Source organism: Xiphophorus hellerii, chromosome 6 (assembly GCF_003331165.1).
Source record: "Xiphophorus hellerii strain 12219 chromosome 6, Xiphophorus_hellerii-4.1, whole genome shotgun sequence".
NCBI lineage: Eukaryota > Metazoa > Chordata > Actinopteri > Cyprinodontiformes > Poeciliidae > Xiphophorus > Xiphophorus hellerii.
This window is the reverse complement of record NC_045677.1, coordinates 24,444,590-24,468,367: the sequence shown is the minus strand read 5'-3', so window position 1 is coordinate 24,468,367 and position 23,778 is coordinate 24,444,590. Positions and strand designations below refer to the sequence as shown.

The window sequence follows — 23,778 nt, the reverse complement described above, 5'->3', positions numbered from 1 at the left end:
TAATGCAACGTGATTGGATTTGGGGAGAAGGGCGTGACTAATTTGCCATACAAAGAAACCTGGAATGGAGTAGTGGAACGGAGTGGCAATGTAATCACAATGCACTGTAAGCTATGTAATGTGTTTTGAGGCAGTTGACCAAAATCCCGGACGATTTTTAAATTCCCCCCGGACATCTTTTTAGGTCTGAAAAGTAGGACATGTCCGGGAAAAAGAGGACGTCTGGTCACCCTATTCTACATTTAAATAATATAGTTACAAACTAAATATTGAATTAGGCTAAATACTTAGTTTACAAATCAGATGCCAATTAAATACTTAGTTATCCAAACTGACAAAAATATTTAGCTTGCTACTTAAATACACTGCTAAAAAAAAATAAAGGGAACACTTAAACAGGTGTTTAACACTTAAAGTGTTCCCTTTATTTTTTTGAGTAGTATATATAGTTAGTACTCTAGCCTGATCTGCTAACTAAATATTCAGGTTGCTAGCTAAGTGTTTTAGTTAGCAGGCTAACTAAATGGTAGCTAGCCTGCTAAATATTTACGTAAATATTTAGCTAGCAAGATAAATATTTTGTTAGCCAGTCAGGCTAGGGTGCTAGCTAAATATTTAGGTAGAAAGCTAAATACTTAGTTTGGAAATATCTTGCTACCTAAATATTTAGTTGGCACGTTAGCCTGGTTTCTAAAAGATTATTTGGCTTGCTCACTAAATATTTTGGTCCAAGCTAAATATTTTGTTTGAAAAATAAATAGTTAGTTTAGAAATTAAATGTTTAGTTTGGAAAATAAATATTCATTTGGGTCCTAAATATTTTGCTTGTGAATTAAATATTTTGTTTGGAACTATGAGATTTATAAATGTATGAATAATATGGTGAAAACGTGACTTTGAAAAATGAACTAAATTTTTTTTCTGTATGACAGACTAAATAAGCCGAAATATTGCTGTTAATTTTTGTACTGCCTAACTTTATAATCCGCTCCCCATAGCAGACTGTTAAACGTTAAAGTTTTAACAGGACTCTTTAAACGTTACACATTCTGAACTTATTTAAAACCTCCTGCTGCTGTTTCCTCTCCAGTCTCATTGAGGAGACTTTCAAATTGAATCGTTCTAATCAAAACACCACATCAGCAGGAAACCAACCTTAAACTGCGGTTCATAGAGAAAATCTGGAAGGTGTGTGACGCGTCTTGTTTCAGAAGTGAGATTTGAAGATTTAATTGATTTGATAGTGTTATTTTTACAAACCTTTTTTTTTAAATAGGGTCACCTCAATTTGGGATTTTTACGTTACATTATGATGGGTGCCTTTTTTTCAATGATGCTTTAAACCGGTGGCTGCAGTCACTGGGTGTAATTTTTAAACTATCAGTAGTGAAATTTTGTTTTATAGAAACTGGTGGATATGAATCTGGATTGATGAAAAATTGTTTCAGGATTGAATAACCCTAACCCTAGCTAAATATTTTGAATAATCTTAAACGTTTTGCTGGGTTTTGCAACATTTAAATCTGCCTCCTTATTTGATCAGTTTTAAGTTACATTTTAGGGTCAAAACCGTTAACAGATGAGATCACATGTTGTTTCTTTGCCGACAAATTCAAGATGAAGTCAAAAACTTAACTACAGATTATTCTTTATTTTAACACACTTTGTTAAAATGTGAATCAGTTTAGAGTTTTTACACCATTTATTTAGTTTAGTTCATGTTCTTAGCCACTTCTTGTTCTCTGTTGTCATTTGACAAGGATAAATCTATGAACGTTGTTTTTATCTCAGCAAAAACTTATTAATCCAGACTTTTTTATGAAATATTAGCTGGTAAATCTCACCCTGAATGATTATGAATGTCACTGGTTTCCATCACTAAATTCAAGCCTGTGAGTTTTTAAAATATAAATCAGTCTTATTGAATTGTTTAATATCAATTAACTGGTACATTTTAACTAAGTTAATTTAAACCAAACAGACAATTGTATATCCACTACGTGAGGTATGCAAATTATGATATTTCCCTCTAATTGTACTGCTGCTCAGCTGCTTTGTTGCCTGTTGGAAGCAAATGTTTATTTATTGGTCTTCTTTGTTCTGTAAAGGCTGGATTAGAAATATTTCTATGTGCAATAAACTGTCCATGTGAGTTTAAATACATTTTTATTATAAAACTAACAACTAGTGGCGCCACGTCTGTACATTTTGCAGGTTTTGCTATTGAACAAGCACTTTGATGCCTCATCTAGTTTAATTCAGCCAGAAAAAGTCTATTGTTTTTTTTAAAGTAAAATAAAATAAAAATAAATAAATTCATTATATAAATAAATCCATAATCTCTGATCCCAAATTAGCTGCCTTGTAGTCTGTTTTATAAAGATCTTTGCGAGGGAAGAAGTGCATGCAAAGTCCAAGATTTTTTAATTATTTACAGGAATTACAGCGCATGCATATACAGTATATTTTAATTTATGCAGTGGTACAAGCTAAACATGTTTTCATTTGGAACCTCCCTTGAAACATGTCAACACCAGATGCTTCATCAATCTTAAGCTACTTTACGGTGTGTAGCGTACCTGCTACCATTAGCATCATTAGCTTACATCACACCATTATGACTGTTGATTTTAATCTTACAGGAGTAGCAAACAATAAGAATAATAATATGAATTTTTAATGCATCCTTCACTGTAGACTATAGGTCTTCCATCAGTGTTTTTTTTTTTAAATCTGTTGAACAAATTTTCCTTTTTCCTGCTGAGTGTTTTTGAAACCTGTATTCAACTTTCGTCCAACAGGATGATGATTCCAAACAGTCACTAAATTGAACTTGGTGTCACATTATGAGGTCTCTTTGGTATTTGGCTGAAGGGTATTCAGCCAAATACTAGTGTTTTTTTTCTGTTGCACACTGTAGAGACAGTCACTAAAATGACTTGGTAAACCAAAATTATGACATTTATGCCAGTGATAAACTTCTCACAGCAACTATATGCTACTCAGATGAAGCTACACTTTAACGTTTTTAGTATATTGTGTTTGAATACAACATATTTTGCCTTCTAATCCTCTTTTTATCTTGGTATTTAAATAAACTAAATTTACAAACTTTCACTGCATGTTTTTAATTAACTTTGTTGGACTCAACATGTGACAACAAAGACAGTCACACATGTGTAGAGGAGCTGAAATGTGGTGGAACAAGATTTTCAGCTACATGATCTTCTGGGAATTCCTCATGTGACATTCAACGCACACGAGCAGCAAGTGATTTTCCACACTGGTTATCAAGCATTTCAACTCCAACTTCTACCTCTTTTTTCCCCCCCTCCTTTTCTAATTTTAGATCATCACTTTTAACATCTATTGACATGTGAAAATCATGACTATTGTGAAATTTATGAGTTACATGCAGACACAGGTAGCCAGCAAACTTGACCACGCCCTTGTCTCAGGTGAGTTCACAGCCATAAACCAGAGGAGACAAAAGTTCTCTAATCATCTTTTCATCCTGAAGGAAGGTGAGAAACTTGAAACACAGAGAAGTTTGGTCAGTGGTCTCTTTTTGCTGGTCAGGAAGTGTTTTTCTTGTGCAACATGAAGTTTCACCAAGATAATTTTGTGGCAGAGAAGCTCTGCGGGTGCGTTTGGGTTTGTTTAAAGATGCTTTGTTCCACAGGTGTAGTCACCTTTGGGTGGTGTCGGAATCTGTGGATTACCAGACGTGGAGATAAACGCAGCTTAGGAAACATGAGAACATGGGATGGACAGGCAACGTGCATGAACAGACTAGCCGCGTCATTATTTCACTGACAGACATTTGTGATGACAAATTTTAGACATTTATACACAACATCCACGCTGAACTGTTATTTACATTATTTAGTGTCACTCCTGGCACTGAAAGAACTAGTAAATTCATAGCCTGTAACTTATTTTTGAAAGAAAACAATATATAAAAAATACATTTTTGTACATTATAATAGTTCAAACGGCACATAATAGCCATTATTTATAAAAATTTATGTTTATAAGCACTTCCCCAGCATTTACCGTAATCTAAAAACATGCATAAAAAATTATCTACAAATAAATGTAAACAAATTGCTTTTTATTGTGTAAAATTTAAAATGAAGGGAAAAATACAACATTAAAAAGCCAACGACTGTCAATCCCAGATGAAAATCGACACAAAATATAAACACTGAGGTTTTTTTTACTATAAACTGAGAACATTAATAAATACATACAAAATCTATGTTTTTAAATAGTTTATTTTACAGAGGAAGTAAAATGACAGCAAATTTTAATGTTCAAAACTTGACATGCATACATGCAGTTTATAACTTAATATGTACATATTATGTTTCCTAACCTGAATAGCAAAAAGGAGAAGAAAAAAAACTCTGATATCAATGTCCATCTGCTAAACTATTTGGTAAAATCCCCTGAGCATTAATAAATAGTATGCAATAAACAAATAAATAAATGATTTGTGAAATAATTGTTGTTTCCGTGTTTTAGGACAGCTCCTGAACGCATCTTGAGTGCGAAGTTTTAAAACTCCTGAGAGTCTGATGACAGTGAAGGAGCCTCCCATTTGTTTTCGGTTGTTTTTTTTTTTTTTTTTTTACATATCAATCACTGTTGAAACTTGGAGGAGAGGATCGGAGAGGGATCTCTGAAGGATCTCCGGTAGGTTCAAGCTGATCGGCCTCATTTAACTTCGGTTAGTTTCGTCCGTCTTACAGCGGTTAACGGTTTTAAACGCCAACGTCAGTTACGACCACAGACGATCTTTCTGGAGCTTCCAAGTTTGCGCGAGCGCTTTAGCTAAAATGTACCAACGGCTATTTCCAGAGCTCACTTCAACACAATAAAGAGGATTCATAGGTGCAGCTTAATGTATATATATATTTTTTAATTTACGATCATATTTCAGAGATGTCACTGTCAAAGTAAAATACAGTGGTTGTACAGAAAGTGTGTGATAAAACGCTGTGTAATTATTACAGTCGCTATCGGGTGGATTTTAAGCTTCATTCATTCTGGTTTTTGTCTTATGAACTCATTTCTGCTAATGTACGAAGGAAACTTTTGTCAGTAAATTTAAACTATTTCCTCACTCGCTCCTTTCAATTCTTCAACTTTTGTTTCTGATGTATAGAAAATTTTCAGTTCTTCTTTAGATGGATATCTATAGATACGTACATTTTTGCATAGGTGTGTGTAACTACATTTACTCAGTTACATTATTTACTTAAAAGTGGGTAGTAACTAGGTACATTTACTTGAGTAACTTTTTTTTTTTTTTTACAAAAGTAGGAATAGTTCTACACACCTTTTAGTTTTACTAGATTAAAATATTATGAAGTATTACTAATCTTGAGTACAATTTCTGGTTACTCTGTCCATTGTGAGTAACTTCACTGAATGACGAATAAGAACGTTTTAACCAGAAATGCACCAGACACAGACACACATCTACAATTTATGTTGAAGTGAGACCTCCTGTTTGAACACAATCTATGTTCTATCTATGAAATCTATGTAATGTTATCTTCTATATGTTCATTCTGATGTACCATTTGGAAATCATGGTATATATATATATATTTGATGTCACACCTTGTCACTGGAAGTAATTTACTCTTTTCTGACATATAGTATATATATGTCAGAAATTACATTATAGGTAATGTACAGGTACATTACCTATAATAAGTATTAGTTTCATAAGTTTTATAATGAAGAAATTTATTTGGAAAACAGCAATTCTGCTTGAATTTGGTATTTTGTTATTTTATAAAAATGTAGGTCTTTAAAATATCAGAATTTACATACGACTAATAATTTTGACTGTCAGATGACATAATTTTACATATAAAATCAGATGTTATAACTAATCAGCTGCTGAGTAGACTTTTTTACCAAATACTTTTTTACCTTTACTTGAATAAGTTCTTGGAAGGCTACTTTTTACTTTTGCTTCCTTCTTGCTTTTTTGCTTAGCTTTTCTCTTTGCTTCCTTTCCTTCTTTCTTTTTCTGTTTCTTTCTTTCTTCCATGCTTTTTCCTTCTACAGGTAACCCATCAAATCAACATTTTTCCTCTTTTACCGATTCTCTTCAGGGTACCGTGGCTGTCTGAAAGTCTCTGGTTTTTGTTTCCAGGATGCCGTTTCTGACTCGGCCAGCACTGAGAACTTATCTGACACCAAACAGGTCAGTGAGGAAAAACCCAGAAAACACATCAAACTCTCCTCCTGGTTTATCCTCAAGGTGGAGGTCTGTTCGGTGGACTCCTCAAAAAGACGCCCAAAGGAGAAAAGACTGAGACTCCAGTAAGCAGTTGTCCAATGTAACGTATATAAAAGCTTTTAAACGACTTTCTGTTTCAGGACAGAGAGGCTCAGAGGGAGCTGTCAGCCAGCTGTGAAGACCTGGCTGAGAATAACAAGGTCTGGATCTCAACACCTTCAGTATCGTATCAAAACATTTACTGACTTTCAGTGTCATATTTGTAGGAGAAAAACATTTTCAGCAACATGTTTAAGAAAACACAGAACCTAGCAGCAGAGGGCGCTAAAGCAGAGACAGAGGTACTGCAGCTTCATCAGATATAAACAAAACTCCTGATTCTGGGTTTTTCTTCACCGTTTTCTGCTTCTGACTGCAGGACATGGACACTGAAAGACGATTGTCCGCCAGCAGTGAGAACCTGACCGACCCGACCGGCCCAAAGGTTTCCATTTCATTTCATGAAACCACTTCCTCTCGTTTTTTAACGTGAGCCTGAGCTGAAACCTGCCCTCAAAGATGAGCTGAAAACGTTTCTTCATTCGGTTATTTGAACAAAAACTAAAAATGTTTGCAGTGTAAAGCTTAAAGCTTAACACATGAAAGACATTGTTCACGTTCTAAGTTAATTTATCTGCCAAAGGAACTAGTATTTTTTAACAAATACTAAGGAATAATTTACTTAAAACAAGCCTCTATTTCTTGCTGAAAAGTTACTTTTAAGTAAGTTTGTCTAATTTGAAGTTTACTAAGATATTTGCACTAGAAACTAGACAAAAATTACTTGGTAAGAGTTTGTTTTTTGTGTTATTTGAGTTTTGTACATTTAGGCGAGCGTTTTTCTACACTGATATGTTTTATGAGATTCATGACTTAAATCTCATAAAACACATCGATTCCATATAAATATGAGATTTATCTCATAGATCTCATAATTAGGACATAAATCTAAGCTACCTTAAATACTAAATAAGCTAAATTATTGTAACGTGGATCAGACCAGCTGCTGCTAAAGTTGATTTAATATCCTGAGACTATTCAGTGTCGTATTGGTGGATTAATAAATGTGTTAATGTTTCTCTTTCACCTCCTATAAACATAAACACGAATATGGACCAAATTATTCAAATTAATCGTTTCAGCCGTAGTTTAAGTTGCAGCAAATAGTTGAAATTGGAGAGTATTAGGAGAAAATGATCAGTTTATTCTCCAGCAGCCTAAATATGTGGCTACAGAGATTACTTGATGTTTAATATTCAGTCCAATTTCAGTTTTTCATCAAATTAATAGATATTAATCATGTTTGTGTGATTCCAGGAGAAAAAAGGAGGCCTGGCTGGAAAATTCAAAAGATCTTCAAGCTTTGACAACCTGCTAGACGAGGTCAGTCCCGTCGGTTTCACACTCTGAGCCAAACGAAAACCTGAACTTCACTTCTCCTTCTTTAATCCCTTTAAAACTAATCAATGTGTTTTTCCTCCAAAGTTTGAAAATCAAATATGTTTCGCTTTGAATCCACCTCCTGTCTAACACTTCTAGATCTGGTTTTTTTTTTTTTACTTCTATTTTTAGGACAAAAATATTTTCAGCGGCATGTTTAAGAGAAGTGCGAAGCCTGCAGAGGAGGTAGAATAAAAACTCTGCTGAACATTTTTGTTTCTGTTTTATTATTTGTCCAGATTTTAACCTCTGTTGTGTCTTTAGGGGACAAATGCGACCGGCGAAAACACAACGTTGTTTGGCAGCGCTGAAGATCTGCAGGAGGCAAACCCAGCAAAAGTAAAAGAAAATTTAATCGAGATGAACATTTTGACTTAATTTAGTTTCTCTTCTCAAATATTTAGCATATTTTTAAGGGAGTATCTGTTGCAGGAGAAAACAGGAGGACTTTCAGGGTTCTTTAAAAAGTCGCCCAAACCGTCTCCGCGCTCTGTTGCTGCTGAGGTGATGAAACCATTTAATGCATCAAAAGTATTTATTTTATTCGTAAAACCTAAACTGTTCATCTCTGATGTTCAACATATTCATTTTTCTTTAAAATAGACAGAAAATGTTACTTTGAACAAATCCTGCCAATCTGAAGTCGGATTTATACTCATGTCCGGTTGATGTTTCAGTAAGCTTTAGGAAGAGGCAACGATTTTCATTTTATGACAACAGTTTGTTTAGTTGTTATATAAAGTAATAATATTATGATGGTTAGCATCAACTTTGGCAGATAATAAAACTGAAAACATCCATCCACACTGCAAAAACACAACATGCTAGCAGGTGGTTTTGGTTTCTAGTGCAAATATTTTAGTAAACTTACAATAAGAGAAAACAAACTTACAAGTAACTTTTCAGGAAGATATAGGAGCTTCTTTTAAGTAAATTAATCCTTAATATTGATGAAAAAATGGAATTTCTATTGGCAGATTATATCATTTATTACATGGGAAAATATCTTGTTATAAGTGAAATAATCTGCCAATGGAACTAGAACTTTTTTTTATCAATATTAAGGAATAATTTTCTTTAAAAAAGCTCCATATCTTGCTGAAAAGTTACTTGTAAGTTTGTTTTCTCTCGTTTTAAGTTTACTAAAATATTTACACCAGAAACTAAACCAAAATTACTTGCTATAATTTCGTGTTTGTGCAGTGCAAACATCAGTTGCAGTATGTTATATAAAAGCTCATGAATTGCTGAAGTGATTTGGAAATTTAATGTTGAAATGATTTTTCTCTTTTCCAGGATCCGCTGACGAAGCAGCTGTCGTCCAGCTGGGACAGCCTCACTGAGGCCGGGAACGTAAGAGCTGAAACCTAAAACCTTTGACTACAGCAAACATTAACAATCCTTTTAGTCATTTCTGGAGTTAAACACTGGAGCATCACAAAACCGATAACATGAGCAAAACATACAGCTTTATTTTCTTAATTTGTTCAGGTTTAAGGATCTAAATGAGCTAAAATCCAAACATTTAATCCAGAATTAAAATATTTTCAGACCTTTTTGATGAAAACTGTATTTTATGTTTGTTAATTCACTAAAAATGTCCAAATATTTGGGTATAATCTCAAGGTTTTGTCCATATTGTATCATTTTGTTTGAATTTTCCTTAAAATGATTCAATGTTTCTTTTTAAAGGACGACAGCGCCTCTCAACAAAAACTGTCAGCCAGTACCGATGATCTTTGTGACACCTCCAGTACCACCAGGGTAAGTCCCTTAGATTTACACTATAGTCTTAACACTTTTCCCCTCTTAATTTAAATTAAACCTCCATAATGTTTATGAAACAGGAGAAAAAAGCCAGGATGTCCGGGATTTTCAGACGAACGCCTAGAAATACGGAGCAGCAGGTAAAAACAACCTGATTCTAAAAAATAAAATATAAATATAAATATTCTGCTACTGCTGGTAACAATATAAACGTTAGGTTTCAAACTAGTTCTTTAAATTAAATTATTTTAGTTTTAAATTATTAGTTAATTAGATTCATTCCACATGGAGTAACACAAAAAACTGTCTGTTCATGATCGGTTCTGTCTAATTATGGTAAGTTGAGTGGAAGGAAAAAATGTGGTAGAAAAAGTTGTACCAGCAATGTGGCAAAGTTTATCAAGATAAAAAACATTTAAGAGTTTTTTTGTATTAAAATTATTTATTGCTCTTAGACAATATTTTTGGGTTTTTTCATTAGCTGTAAACTTTAATGATCAAATTAAAGTAAATTTATACCTGAAATAAATCTCTGCAAAATTAATCTATATAAAAGATTTAGGTTTTGACTTTGATTATGTTGAAATTTGAGAATCTCAAGTTTGATTTTAATTGCAGAAAATAAAATAAAAACAAGTTCATATTGAGTAAAATCATATATAAATCTAAATTAAGCAGTTTTATATTCCAGTTACCTGATGATGTTTTTGTTTCTTTATTTGTTGGTTTGCAGGAAGATGAAGACGCGACGCCACCTGCTGGACGCGGACTGAGTCGCAAGAGAACCATAAAGAAGAAACAAAGAGCAAGTTATTTTTACTTTGTCATTTATGAGTTGCAGAATAATAAACAGTGTTTGGAGTAATTTATAGTGGCGAAATGTAAAGTTTTTCTTGAAGTTTTATTTTGTTGTTGTTTACGTTTGACAGGTTGTGTCTTTCCGAGTCAAGAAAACTCTTCCCAGAATGTCCACCGAGGTATTTTCTGCTTAATGGGGGTTTTACATATGAAACTGATTTAATTCTTTATTAAAAACAGATTAATTAATTTAACATTGTTTTATTTTTAACTATACAGAAATCCAGTGAAATGCCTGTGATTGAGGAGAGCGTTGAGATGGAGGAGCTGAACACTCCACAAGTCAGAATAAATTAATTTCCATAAGTTATTTATAAATAAATTATTTATTTTCTTATCTTTATTATAATATTTACATATAACTTCAGATCTTAAGCCCTTTCTTTAAAGGATTATTTTATTTTTCCAGCATTTTATTGCAACAAATAAAGGATTAAAAAGGAAGTTTTTTAAATAGTGTACATGTATTTTTAATCGTTATTCCTTTACTGATTAAAGGATGTTGGAGTTTTTAGCTGAAATTATTTCAAACTGAAAGTTCCTGTTTCACATTGTAAACCTTTAAAATGTTTTACTGTTTCTTCCTGCATTATTTTATCAGGCCTAGAGAAACAGAACTTAAACAGCATTTCTGATTGAATGAAATCCAGACTTTTACGGCTAAAATATTTTCCCTTCATGAATATAAGACATATTTGTGTGTTTTTCTGATTTAAAAAAATCACCAAAACAAAAAAACCTCCAGAAACTTGAACTATTTGTTAATCAGGAGAGCACGGTGGTGGTGGAGCCGGTGGAGATGGCAGCATATCCCACTGAAGAAAGCGTGACCCAGATGGAGCAGGTGGGATTAAAACGTGTTTAAAAAATGTTAAATAACTGACTAACTCCAGATTAACAGAAGGATCTGTTTTCAGGAGAACAATGAGCTGATGGAGTGGTGGAACTCGGCGGAAGGTTGATATCAGACTGTACTGGTTTTAAATTTAACATAAATTTGTTTCATGTTTGTTTCTTGTTCTCTGCCTGACGGATTTGTGCCGCTGGTTTCCAGGTTGGACCGAGTGGAACGAGACCTCAAATTTCCAGGAGGAAGATGAACAAATGTAAGAACTGCAAAAGAAAAGGTTTATTTTATTGGGGATTATATTTCTAGACTTTATTCCTTGTCCCACTTTTTTTAAAATGTTGCATTTCTCTGTCCATTTGTGCATCCGTCCATTCATAATTTTAATTTACAAAAGATGTCTGGACACTGTGGTGCTTTAGGGCCACAATAGAAAAATGTAAAAAATTTATAAAATTACATGAACTCATGATAAGAATAAAGTCACAAAATTACAGGAATAAAGTAAAAAAAAAAAACCCAAATAAAGACAAAATATTATGAGAATAAAGTTTAAAAAAAGAAAGAGAATAAAGGCATAATCTTATGACTCTTCTGGTAGTTTTATTTTTTGTTAGTTCTCAGTATGGCCCAAATACTCAGTCATTTCTGAAGATGTTTCAAAAACAGATTCAATTTATTTATTGAAATCTATAAAGTAGTTCATTCAGTCCAATCGTGTGGACAGATTCACAGTGAGTCGAATACATTTGGGGTTTTTGTTGTTATTTTTTAAGATAAATTTCATTCTCCAGCAACAAATAATAGCCCCATAAAAATAAGCGTAATATTTTTGATAAGAAGCTAAATTAAGTCAAAATGTTCATTTTATTGGCAAAATAACAAAATAATATGTACAATAAACCAATAAATCAAAGACTGCAGATTTGATCCTGTAGAAACTCCTTCCACATTTCCATCCTGATGTTTTGATTTTTATTTTCTGTCTGCAGTGCGATGGAGCAGGCAGCCGATCGAGTCTACATGGCAGCCAATGTTTTCGTTCACCTTTTCAACCAGCGGGGGGCGTCCTTGCAGCACCGCATCCTGGAGCTGCTGGCGATGGCCGACGCCGCAGACGAGTTCCACAAGAAGACGGTGTCGGCCGCAGTGGGAGGGGGCGTGGCCAGCGTGGCGGGCAGCGTGGCGACCATCACCGGCCTCATCCTGGCTCCGTTCACCTTCGGGGCGTCGATCATCGTCACGGCGGTGGGGATCGGCGTGGCGACGGCCGGCAGCATCACGTCGGCGACGGCCAACATCACCGACACCGTCCACTCCAACATGGACCGCAAGAAGGTGGAGAAGATGATCCAGGGCTACCAGGAGGAGATCCAGGACATCAGGACGTGCCTGGAGTTCGTTCAGGTGAGGAAATTATTTTAAAACAACAAAACGGAAACTTTTCCCCTGAAAATGGTGGGAAAACTCAATTAAAAAGTCCATTAAAAACTCTTAAAAGACCTCCAGAAAACCGAAAAGAGACCAGTTTAAGCATTCACAAGCAAATCAATCTGTGTTCGGTTCGTTCATTGATCTCTAAACAAGAAAACAAATAAAAAATAAAATTAGAAAAATTTTAATGGCAAATGCAAAGTTTTATATTTCATTAACACACCATTTTGGATACTCTGGCTGAACTGGAGGTCATGACCTTTAGAAGCACTTTAGAAACAGCCAAAGTCTCACATTAAGACATTAAAAGCCATGTTTGGTATTTCTGTAAAATCGAACATCATTAGCTGCATTTCCATTACAAATGTGAGCAGATCTCTGTCGATATTCTGCTAATGTTGAACGAAAACAATTTCACAAATGAGGTGTGTTGATTAAATAAGAAATTAAATTAAACGTGAGATATGATTGTTGATGTGATAAGTCATTAAAATGATGGCAGCGATGGATGTAAACAGCTACATAAGATTATTCAGCCATGGGAGGAGAGGTAAGTGTCTTATTGAGGTGATGGAGCGACAATCTGTTTATGCTTTGGATGAAGTGTTTTGAGGAAATTATAGTCAGCAATTTTAGAGAAGAGTGATCGCTTTTCTGTAAATGACACAAAACTTTTTATGAACTGTGAGATGCTGTGAGAGCGCTGATGGAGCCAGCTGCGCGTTGTCCGAACAAAGAAATTAACTACAAACCACAAAGAACTCTACTTCCTGTTTTCTTCTTCGTTGGCCTGTCACAATAAAACATTTTGCTTGACGATAAATTCAAGTTATTGCGATAAATTAGATTGTTTTGAGACCATTTACAAGCAACAAAACTGGAACTGGAAGACATTTTAAATATCCAAAATAAAAATAAACAAACAGAAACGACAAATGAAATGAATCATAAAGTCTCTGCAAACAAAACTGTCCTTCAAAAAATGGCTGGTTGAGACCAAAACACCAGACTGAAGATTTTTATCATCCAGGTTTTGGTAGAAAAACTATAAATCATCCAAATGGAAATTATTGAGTTGTTTTAATTTATTGTGTTATTAATTGGTTTATTATTGGTTTATTGACACTTCATGAGAACTAACTTACAAGTAACTTTTCAGCAAGAAATAGGAGCTTGTTTTAAGTAAATTATTCCTTAATATTGATGAAAAAGTTCCAGTCCTGATGGCAAATTAATTAAGACATTTTTCCTATGCTATAATTGAAACAATCTGCCAGTTGAACTAGTTCATCAATACTAGTTGATGAAAAACTATTTGAAGCAACAATAATTGCTTCAAATTATTGTTGAAGCAATCTCCCGTATTTTGCTGAAATACAAAATGACAAGAATATTTTTGTATTTTTGCAGTGTAGCGCTCAAACCTTTTATGAAAAAACATGAGTGTTTCCATTAAGATCATTCATTTTCATCATTTCAGTTCTATGGTTAAAGGAAAGTCAGCTGCTAATCGTCTGGTTTTGTTGCTTCCTGCTGTAGGAGGGCATGAACACCCTGGAGGAGTGGGATTTTGAGAAATATTCGGAAAGTGCCACCAAAAAGGCTCTAAACCACAACATTAAACACGTGATGAAGGAGGGCGGCCGGGCGGGGAAAGCCCTGATGATCAACACCGATAAGCTCATCAGCACCGTTCAGGTTCTGGGCGCAGCCGGCGGCGCCGCCAAGGCCGTCAAGGCCGTCAGCGTCACCACTGGCGTCATGTCCGCCCTCTTCCTCGCCCTGGACATCTTCTTCCTCGCCAAAGACTCCCACACACTCCACAAGGGAGCCAAAACCAAGTTCGCCGCCAAGATCCGGCAGGTGTGCAAAGACCTTCAGGAAGGCCTGCTGGAGCTGAACAAGGTGAAGACGCAGCTGCAGAAGACGATGGACGGCATCGAGGTGGAGGAGTACGAGGACGTCGAGGAGGTGGAGGTGGAGGTGGAGGACGAGTTCGAGTCCGACCCGAAGAAACTGGCAGAGCTGGAGCAGGAGATAGACTTCCTGGAGGAGAAACTGGACAAAAAGGAGGAAGAGGTGGAGCCGAAGAAGAGCAAAGAGACGACGGCATTGGATATCTTTAAAATAAAGGAGAAAAAAGAGGAGAAGAGCATGAAGGAAAAAGATGTGGAAGAAAAAAGGGAGGATGAGGAGCCAAAGAAGAGCAAAGAGTCTGTGTTGGACATTTTTAAAATAAAGAAAGAGAAAAAGGAAGAGAAGAGTGTGGAGAAAACTGGAGAAATGGAGGAGAAAAAGGACGATGAGGAGCCAAAGAAGAGCAAAGAATCGGTGTTGGACATTTTTAAAATAAAGAAAAAGGAAGAGAAGATCATGAAGGAACATGAAGTGGAGGAGAAGGAGGAAGAAGTGGAGCCGAAGAAGAGCAAAGAGGTGACGGCGTTGGACATTTTTAAAATAAAGAAAGAGAAAAAAGAGGAGAAGCGCATGAAGGAAAAAGATGTGGCAGAAAAAATGGAGGATGAGGAGCCAAAGAAGAGCAAAGAGTCGGTGTTGGACATTTTTAAAATAAAGAAAGAGAAAAAGGAAGAGAAGAGTATGAAGGAACAAGAAGTGGAGGAAAAAGACAAAGGTGAGAAAATGCCTGAATCCAAATCTGAGAAGAAGGTAAATGAAACGAGTGTGAAAGCAGAAAAAGACGTTTTAAAAGAACAATTTGAGAAAGGAAGCAAGAAAGAGAAAGAAACTGGGAACCAAACGTCGCCTGGAAAGAAACCAGAGAAAAAGCCTGAAAAGTCAAAAGAACCGAACAAACCCCAGAAATCAAAACAAAGCCTGAAAATGAGCGGAAAGAAAGAGGAGGAAAAATCCCAGAGGAAAACTGAGACGTCGAGGAGACACAGCAGCTGGAGCGAGAAAGACGGAGAAAAACACGAAACACGAGAAAGGAGGGAGGAGAGGGAAAGTCACCCCAGAGACAGAGAGAGCTGGAGGAGGAGCGGAGAGGAGGAGACAGGAAGAAAAGACTCGCATCGAAGCCACAGAGACGAAGAGTCTCCGAGGGAGAGGAAGACGAGCCATCATGTTAGGGAGATCGAAGAGCGGAGCGGCAGAGTGGAGAGCGTCCGGAGGCGCTTCGAGAGAGCCGCAGGAAACCAGCAACAAGAGGAGGAGAAGGAGAGAAGGAGAGGAAGTGGCAGGGAGTACGGGCACAGCCGGAAAGGATCAAGGTCCAAATACGACGCCCTGAGGCACGACGGCCTGAACATCTAAACCAGAGTTTAGAAGAAATGATCACACTAAACCAAACTAACGTGGTTAAATCACAGAAAAGAGGAAAAACAGGATTTTCTGCAAGATTTTCTCTAAGATGGAGAGAAGCTTCTGCAGATGTTCAAGGTCCAACATGGAGAACCGTCAGGCGCTAAGACCCGCCTCTTGGCTCTGATTGGTTGTTTGAGAAGGCAGAGGAGATTTGATTTTTTCCAGATTATCTGCTTCATTTTTTACTGTTTGGTGTCTCGACATGGTGACAGTTTCAACAAATATGTAATAAATATTTTTTTATAAAAGTTACGTACTGCAGCTTTAAGGGCAGTGGGTTTTTTAACTGACTTAAACATTATGTGTTTACACTGAGAGAAAATTTACAAATAATGGAACTTCTACAAAATGTAGAAATACTGACGCTTTTTAATACTCTCTTTAAATTTTAAAGTTGTTTTAGTTCCTCAGATAAACAGTTTGTAAGTAAAAATCATCACTTTCATAATATAACAACAGTTTAATTTCAGTTTTAAGAAACAGCACCGGTGAGGTTATATTATGAATCTTCATAAATAAAAAAAAGACAAATAAAAACCAAAAGCATTTTTAATAACAGCTATAAGGTCTTTTTTTTTACAATAATAAAGTCGTGATCTGACACAACTATGTTTGTTGAGTTTTGAGCTTTTTTATACTTTTCTCTGGAAATATTGTTTTCAAAACTTTCAACGTTTGAGTGGGAAACATGGAGCCTGTTGCTGTTTTATATCGCTGCTGCTTTTGGGGTAAAACTGCAAATATTTAAGTGCTTATTTGTAAACAAAATGCTGCTGATAGTTTCATCTACTAGTTTTTTAAAATATTATTTTCACTGTCAGCTGTTTTATATTCGGATGCTATAAAAACCGACCTGGCGCTTCAACAGGTTGAAATTTGTGACTGTTACAAACTTTCTTCCACTCAGCGCACTTTAACCAGACATCGAGATTTCTGCTTTTTTAAAATGTTTTATTCTATGTTTATATATGCATATATATAAACTTGGTTTTCTATGATGCTGGTTATTTACTGAACAAATAAAATATATATTTTTAAAAAATTGTTGTTAGAGGGGGTTTTTATGTCTATGAGCAGTAAAGTAAACGGCCACTAGGGGGAGCCAGAAAGCTTAGAATTGACTAGAGAACTAGCTAGCTAGCTTGATCGATGGATCAATGGATCGATAGGATCTAATAGTTCAACTTGGTCCTATAAGAAACTCAGTTACTGACCAAAGATTAAAATTAAAGTCTTAAACAAAGATATATTGGACTTGTAACTTTTATTTATTTTACAGTTTTGTTCAAACTGCCACCCTGTCATGAAAGGTTAGTGTGAGACAGATAATCTCTGAGAAGCCTTTCTCTGCCTTCTCCCAGTGCCAGCTAAAGAAATACACAACTCAATCAGAAACAACCAATCAGAGCCAGGAGGCGGGTCTTAGCACTGTCAATCAGGCTTTTGTGTGCTGCTGTGCTTTGCTCTCCCAGAGGCTGTTGTGAATAGTTTTCCTGTAAAGCTAAGCTGTTTATCTGCCATCAGCTCATTGAGCAGCATGTACACAAGATTGATTGGCAGCACTAAGGCGCTCTTCCTGGCTCTGACTGGTTGGTTGTTTCTGGCGCCCCCATGAGTTGCTTTAGCAAACAAAAACATTTGAAATCCTTCATAATTCACTGAGTTTAGCATCAAATGGTATTTATTAAAATAAAGGATAAATAATAATAAATAAAAGGAGTACCTTTACATCCAGAATGCTAAACATTGCACCTCTTTCTGAGTGTTAAATTTTATTCTCACATGTTTAAAAACCAGTAGGTTGTAGAAAACTTCTGGTTAACAACTCATTTTAAGTAACTATTCACACTATTTATGTACAACAGAATGTAACTATTCTCAAGGAAAGAGAGCCATAGAAGAATGTCAAACTAGTCTGAAAACAGTAAAATAAAGGGTTTTTCAATTTTTTTTAAGTTTCTGCCTAATCTTAACCATACTAAAGCTCAAATTAATTAATTTTATTTTAACTATTTTCCCCAGAATTTATTTCGTAAGAGCACTATAAAGCTTGCTTCTGTTGATTACCGTTATGTTGCACTTCCTTCTGCAACCACAAGAGGGTGATGCTGCCCCGCATTTCAAATCACAATCATTTTCAAACGTGAGTAAAAATGATTTTTACTTGAACTTAAAATAATGGTAAGAAAACGATTATTTAAATGTTGTAACTTACTTACATTTATTAATTATCTGAAAAACATATCAAAAAAGTTAAGATCAAGTTTAATAAAATATAATTAATCACATTTGTGTATCCTCTTTTAGGATTTTATCAAGAAAGCTTCTGAAACGTAAACATAGCAACCATTTGATCAGGGATCAGATAATCTGATCAGATTATTTTGTTTGTCCTCCACTAAAACTGAATATCTAATCAGAGTCTGTAAATATGGAGACAAAGGGCCCTGAAGGACCAAACGGGGGAAACTTTCTTTACATTCAGGTCGGGGCTTATTTACTAAAGGTGATGCTTTTTAACTTCTTTCTTATCTCTGGAAAAGTTTTAGAGCCTTTACCGCTGCTGCGTATTTACATAAAACAGGAGTTTTCCTGCGACTGAAGCAAGCTAAAACACATTTTTTTCTCTATTAATGCATTCCTTCCAGGAAAGCTCCTTCGACAAAAATATGTGATCGTTTTGACAAAATACCTGCAGGCCGGAGCAGCTGGATGCAACCGGTGTTTGATGACACAACTTCATTTTCGGGCGGTAAAGAATTTTCCCTCACAATCTCAGGCCGTTCTGGCCCGCACCATGATCAGATTCAACGAATGAAATCAATGTTCTCAGAATAAGAACAAATCTAAGAAGAGGAATTTATGACTAATGGGAAGAAAAGTTAGAGGCGTGATATTTAAGATAGTTTCCGAATGTTCTGGCCTCCAACTGAACCAGCGTGACGACAAAGATCCACAAGCACACAGTGTTTTTATGTTTAAACCAAACTCACTGGGGATTTTTTCATTCATGATTTATGATGTTTTGAGTCAGAATTTAATCTACGGGTTTTGATTTTTTAAGGCATTAAAAAAGGTTAAAGTGTGAAAAATCTGTTTATTTCTAGAAAAAAAAAATAAGATCATTTGTGAGTTTGAAAACCTCAGAAATGTTCTAGAAAAACACATGGAAATTTCTTAAAGTTACAATTTTTTTATTACATTTGAAATTCAGAAAATTTCCAAAAGTCAAAAAGATTGAAACTCTTCTCTTAAAGAAAAATAATAATTCCTGTGATTAATCTCAAAATGGTTTTTTTCTAGCAATTTTTTCTTTTCAAACTCAGAAATTTCCAAGTTTTTTTCTAGAAAATTTTCAACTTCTTAAACTCAAAAATGTCCTTGTTTTTTTAGACTTCTTGGTGGATATTCACTATTCTTTTTGTATCTACACCATCATACCTGACGGCCCCTTGCAGAGTAGTAAATATTTAAAAAATTCAGCCAAACTGCCATCGTAGGAGTTGTGTATATTTTAATACTTTGACTGTATTGAGCTCACACCACAGATGAGTACAGAGCTTTAAACTCTCAGTTCAAAATGGTCTGGAGATCATTAAGTATGTGGAACAAAAACGAAACGTTTACATCCTTCATTCCAATATACATGCACTATTCAAACTTAGGATGCTTCACAGATTTAATGGCAGATTTAATCTCAGAAACATACGCAACTCATTCAAAAACAATCTGCTGGAAGTTTTGCTGCTGCGTATTCAAATCTAAAACCTCTTCCTCGTTCTTTCTTCAAATTCCCTTCCTTCAAAAATAACAATGTCTGCCAACATTTGTAGCAAACTAAGGAACTAGTTGCACAATGTTTTGGAACTGCCTCAAGCAATTCTGCACAAAAATAATGTAACAGTTGCAGGTGTGTCTGGTTTTTGGTAAAGCGTCACATTTCAAAGTGAGAGATGATTGTGAGTCACAGCATCAAACAGTTCTCAAAAACAAAACCAGTTTACCACAGCAAAGAGGATTTCACTGAAATGAAAGGTTCTCAGAAGAGTCTCCACCCATGAATCCAAAAATATTCTCCAGTATTAATACTTTATTACTAATACTGGTTTACAAAAAGCAGCATGTGATTCAGTTCAAATCAGTTTAATTTGTTTTAAGACAATTCAGCCACCTCATCCAGCCCTAGAAGAACCCGGCTTCCTGTTGTGGGATATTTACACCACTAGTGGGTTACACTAGGAGTCATTGGGCCATTAAAGGCGACCTATTACGCAAAATTCACTTTTTCAACATTTTTATACTTTTATTTGGGTTTGAACTGCTTCTAAAACCAGCCCAAGTACTTTAAAAAATCCACCCAGCGTTTTTCCCGGCAGCCTGACTGTTGCCTTTCTGTGCAATTCCACTCGATTCACAGACAGTCTGGGCTTTCTCCCATTCACTAGGATTCTTCTGGCAGAATTTCAAACGCACCAATCAGCGAACAGAACAATGACATCAATTTCTTAGCTTCATAGGGTCAAACTGTTGTTACATACGTCACAACTAAACGTTAGAAATTTGGTCAAATTTAAAGCTTCAACAGAATCGAAAGGAAGAAATCGTTTCTCAACAGCCAAGTCACCAGCCCGAATAGAGAGGTCTGGTTTTTACCAGGCTAATTTGTTTGACAATAAGTTAAGTCACATTCGATGGGCTCTGTGCTGTTTCCTAGCAACCCCAGCCAACCCCAGCTGAGCTCCAAGATGTTTAGTCAGCTGATTTTATCACTGTATAATGGCTGCTGGAAAAGACAAGAATTACTGTTGAGTTACCATCCAGAAACCATCTGCTGTATTCTTGTTGTTTGTGCAGGAGGCTCTGCTTCTGCTTTTCAAAGATCTATGGTTGCAAAATTTCACATCTGTTTGCAGCCTTTTGCATGTGCGAGTGTAAACGTCGAGTCGGGCGGGCGTGGCCAGCAGCAACTTATTTGGATTTAGAGTGACAAGAGGCACTAAAACAGACTAAAATTTCGTCATGTAAGAATGTTTTTGAGCAAAACATGTAATGAATGTGTTTTGTGTAGCCCATAAACCTGTCCTGACATGTTCAAGGAAGCGTATTAGGTCACCTTTAAGGTCGCTGTGAGCTCATGGGGGTGAAAATGGTCGTAAAACCAGCTGAGACTGCGTCGTTAAAAGCTTGGAGTCGTTACATGAACTTTCTGTCATGATGGAACATTAAACAGACCTGGTGACCTTTGATCTGATCTCCATATGCGGCTCCACCCTGCTGTTCAAACACTTCGGCACAAAACGCCTAGATCAAAAACAAAACAGAGGCTCAAGTCTAAACAAATCTCTTTTCTATGGTTTTTTAATGGTTTCATAAACTCTAACAATGCTACAGGTTGTTTAGTTAATTACCTCTTATTTAAATTACGTCTCTGCGACGGTCAGCGACGCTCGCAGCAGTATTCAAATGGACCTACTCCCAATGAAAGGCCTCATTGTCTCTCTTGTATTCTATTATTTGCTCTGTTGCTCTTTAAACAAAGGTAACTGGGCCGGTTCGGCCACGAGAAGTTCTGAGCCGGGAAGTATATAAAAGAACAAAGGCGGTCTGTTGGGTTAAGGATCACAAAAAGATAAAACAGATGCATGAGCTTCCCCAACAAAAGCAGCAAATTTCAGTCTTAAGCACAACAATAAACAAATAAATAAGAGTTTATTGTTTAGTGAAGAGGCTTTAAAGTTAAACTTTTTTTATTGTTTTGTTTCAAAAAAAAAAAAAATCTGTTTATTTTGTGTCTTGTTTAAATATTCTTTACTTCAATGCATTAGCTTAAATTTCTATTTTCTGTTCATTTCCATGATAAAAGTCTGATTAAGTTCAAAAACAAAAATAATTGCATTTACTTGCATCTTCAATTAAATTAAAAAGATTAATAATTATCCCATAATGTTTTATCTCTTTAATGTTTTTATCATTGCAAACTTTTATATAATGGAAAAGTTTGTTTTATCATTACTTTTGTCAGGAAAACTAAGAGCTTTTAATCTGAAACTCACTGAGATACAAATAAATAATAATACTTTATTGCATAATGAAGAGGATTTAAACATTAATATTGTTTTATTTCCCCCCATAAAATTAGTTATTTTATGTTTTGTTTAAATATTTTTTGCTTCAATTAAAAATTAAATTTCTATTTTTTGTTAATTTACATCTTATAAGTTTGATTTACATCCAAAAAATTATATTTTGTGTTTTGTTTACATATTGTCACCTTCCTAAAATGTATCATTTCATGTCAAAAATTATTTTCTTTTGGTCACATTTTTGGCAAAACATGTCTAACAGGCTATTATTTTAAGAAAGTGACAGTATTATTTACTTCAATGCATTAGCTTAAATTTATATTTTCTATTAGTTTGAATGAAAAAGTCTGACTAACTGATTAAGTTAATCTCCAACTGTATTAAAAAGGCTAATAATGATCTAATCTTGTTTTATTTCTTTAATTCTCTTATCATTGGTAACTGGTAATGGTAATGTTTTTGTTTATCGCCAGTTGAGTTGCTTAAAGACATTTTCAAACCCAAAAATACTTTACAGATCCCAAAGTAAAAAAGCTGTTATGTCGCATTTATACAAAAAAAAAAAATCAAAATAGTGACGATGAAATAAAATGCAATGCAATAAATGAATCCCATTTGAAGCTCAACTCTAAAATTGTCTTTCGTCTTTATTAGTTTTCACCGCCTTCTTCCCGTAACCTGAATAAACACAGATTTTTTCAAACAAGGAAGTTCATGTTGGGCAATTTTACGAGAAGTTTCCATAAATCAAAACATCTTCAGAATCCAGTCGATAAGGTTTCCAGCTCCACATTATTGTTTGTTTTCTTCCTTACCAGAAAAAATGAGAAACATTTAAGATGCTGACTGTGTGGGCTTAATCGAAATAGATTGTTTTTTTTCTTTTCTTTTTGCAGTAATGTTAACATTTGGTGTTTTATGGTGTTTTTTAAAATTAGACTTGTTTTCCGGAGTTCTTCTGGTAACAACAGAAACATGATCCAGTTTTAAACACCGACCTCAAATTTTCCTGTAAATATAATCTATAGGTTACCTCTACAATAGATTCAATTGTTTAAATATATTTTAGTTTTAATTGCAGCGCTGGTGGCTGTAAATCCAGACGATGTAATTTGGAAAACTTTCAGCCTTAAGGTGACTAATTGACAGGTAAAACCAGAGCGTAGCTAGGAAGGAATGCAGCCCCTCCTGGTTTGGCATCATGGCACCAAACCGTCCAGTTTTCTTTGCCTAATGACGTCAAAGCCTTAAAAACGTCTCAGATGTCACATTCCATGTTATGAACTAATTATCATGTGGCCCCATCACCTGAAAAGCATTTCAACACCGCTGTAACGCAACTATTTTATGTGTAAATACTCTTCACCTTAATAAGCTTTTAGCAGGTATTATCCCACATTTACATTCTTTGAAACTGTAATTTTTAGATTAAAATCTGAGTAGGTATCAAGATTTTACAGCAAGGGTGTTCAAAGTGGGGAGCGTGGGCCATTTTGTGGCCATTAGACGGATTTGTTGTGGCCCTCCGACCACAATTCAAGAGATAATTTAGGACAAAAATATGACTTTTAGATTAATCCTGTTTTTAAAACAAGATTTTGTTATTAGTTTGACTTAATATTCTAATTCAAAATGTCTTGTTTTCTTTAGCTGTTAGTGGAAAAACAACTGGCTTGAAAACATCCAATTAATTAATCTATTTTATTTGTTTTTAAAAGACTTTA

At 35.1% G+C, this 23,778-nt stretch overlaps 1 protein-coding gene across 3 annotated transcripts; it reads left to right on the top strand.

The window, feature by feature from the left end:
- The first annotated feature begins 4,560 nt into the window (after positions 1–4,560).
- apold1a (apolipoprotein L domain containing 1a) lies at positions 4,561–17,006 on the top strand. 3 transcript variants are annotated; one of them, XM_032566016.1, is made up of 20 exons: positions 4,561–4,698; positions 6,176–6,226; positions 6,403–6,462; positions 6,529–6,603; positions 6,681–6,746; positions 7,619–7,684; positions 7,874–7,927; positions 8,006–8,080; positions 8,174–8,245; positions 9,038–9,094; positions 9,434–9,505; positions 9,589–9,648; positions 10,242–10,313; positions 10,438–10,485; positions 10,586–10,648; positions 11,136–11,210; positions 11,284–11,323; positions 11,421–11,472; positions 12,206–12,620; positions 14,187–17,006. In XM_032566016.1, the coding sequence occupies exons 4-20, from the start codon at positions 6,550–6,552 to the stop codon at positions 15,918–15,920; spliced, it is 3,075 nt and encodes a 1,024-aa protein (XP_032421907.1). In that variant the 5' UTR covers positions 4,561–4,698; positions 6,176–6,226; positions 6,403–6,462; positions 6,529–6,549; the 3' UTR covers positions 15,921–17,006. The 3 variants fall into 3 exon arrangements, with proteins under 3 accessions (XP_032421907.1, XP_032421908.1, XP_032421909.1); XM_032566017.1 differs by lacking the exons at positions 4,561–4,698; positions 6,176–6,226; positions 6,403–6,462; positions 6,529–6,603; positions 6,681–6,746 and having other exon boundaries at positions 7,622–7,684; positions 8,158–8,245; XM_032566018.1 differs by lacking the exons at positions 4,561–4,698; positions 6,176–6,226; positions 6,403–6,462; ... (4 more) ...; positions 8,006–8,080; positions 8,174–8,245 and having other exon boundaries at positions 9,077–9,094; positions 9,434–9,509; positions 9,592–9,648.
- Positions 17,007–23,778: the final 6,772 nt, after the last annotated feature.

Excerpts from the sequence above, each read along its gene's own strand:
- apold1a (XM_032566016.1), top strand. The coding sequence starts at position 6,550 with ATGTTTAAGAAAACACAGAACCTAGCAGCAGAGGGCGCTAAAGCAGAG. Across the intron at positions 9,506-9,588 it reads ACACCTCCAGTACCACCAGG|GAGAAAAAAGCCAGGATGTC; the intron begins GTAAGTCCCTTA and ends TTTATGAAACAG. Across the intron at positions 11,473-12,205 it reads CAGGAGGAAGATGAACAAAT|TGCGATGGAGCAGGCAGCCG; the intron begins GTAAGAACTGCA and ends TTCTGTCTGCAG.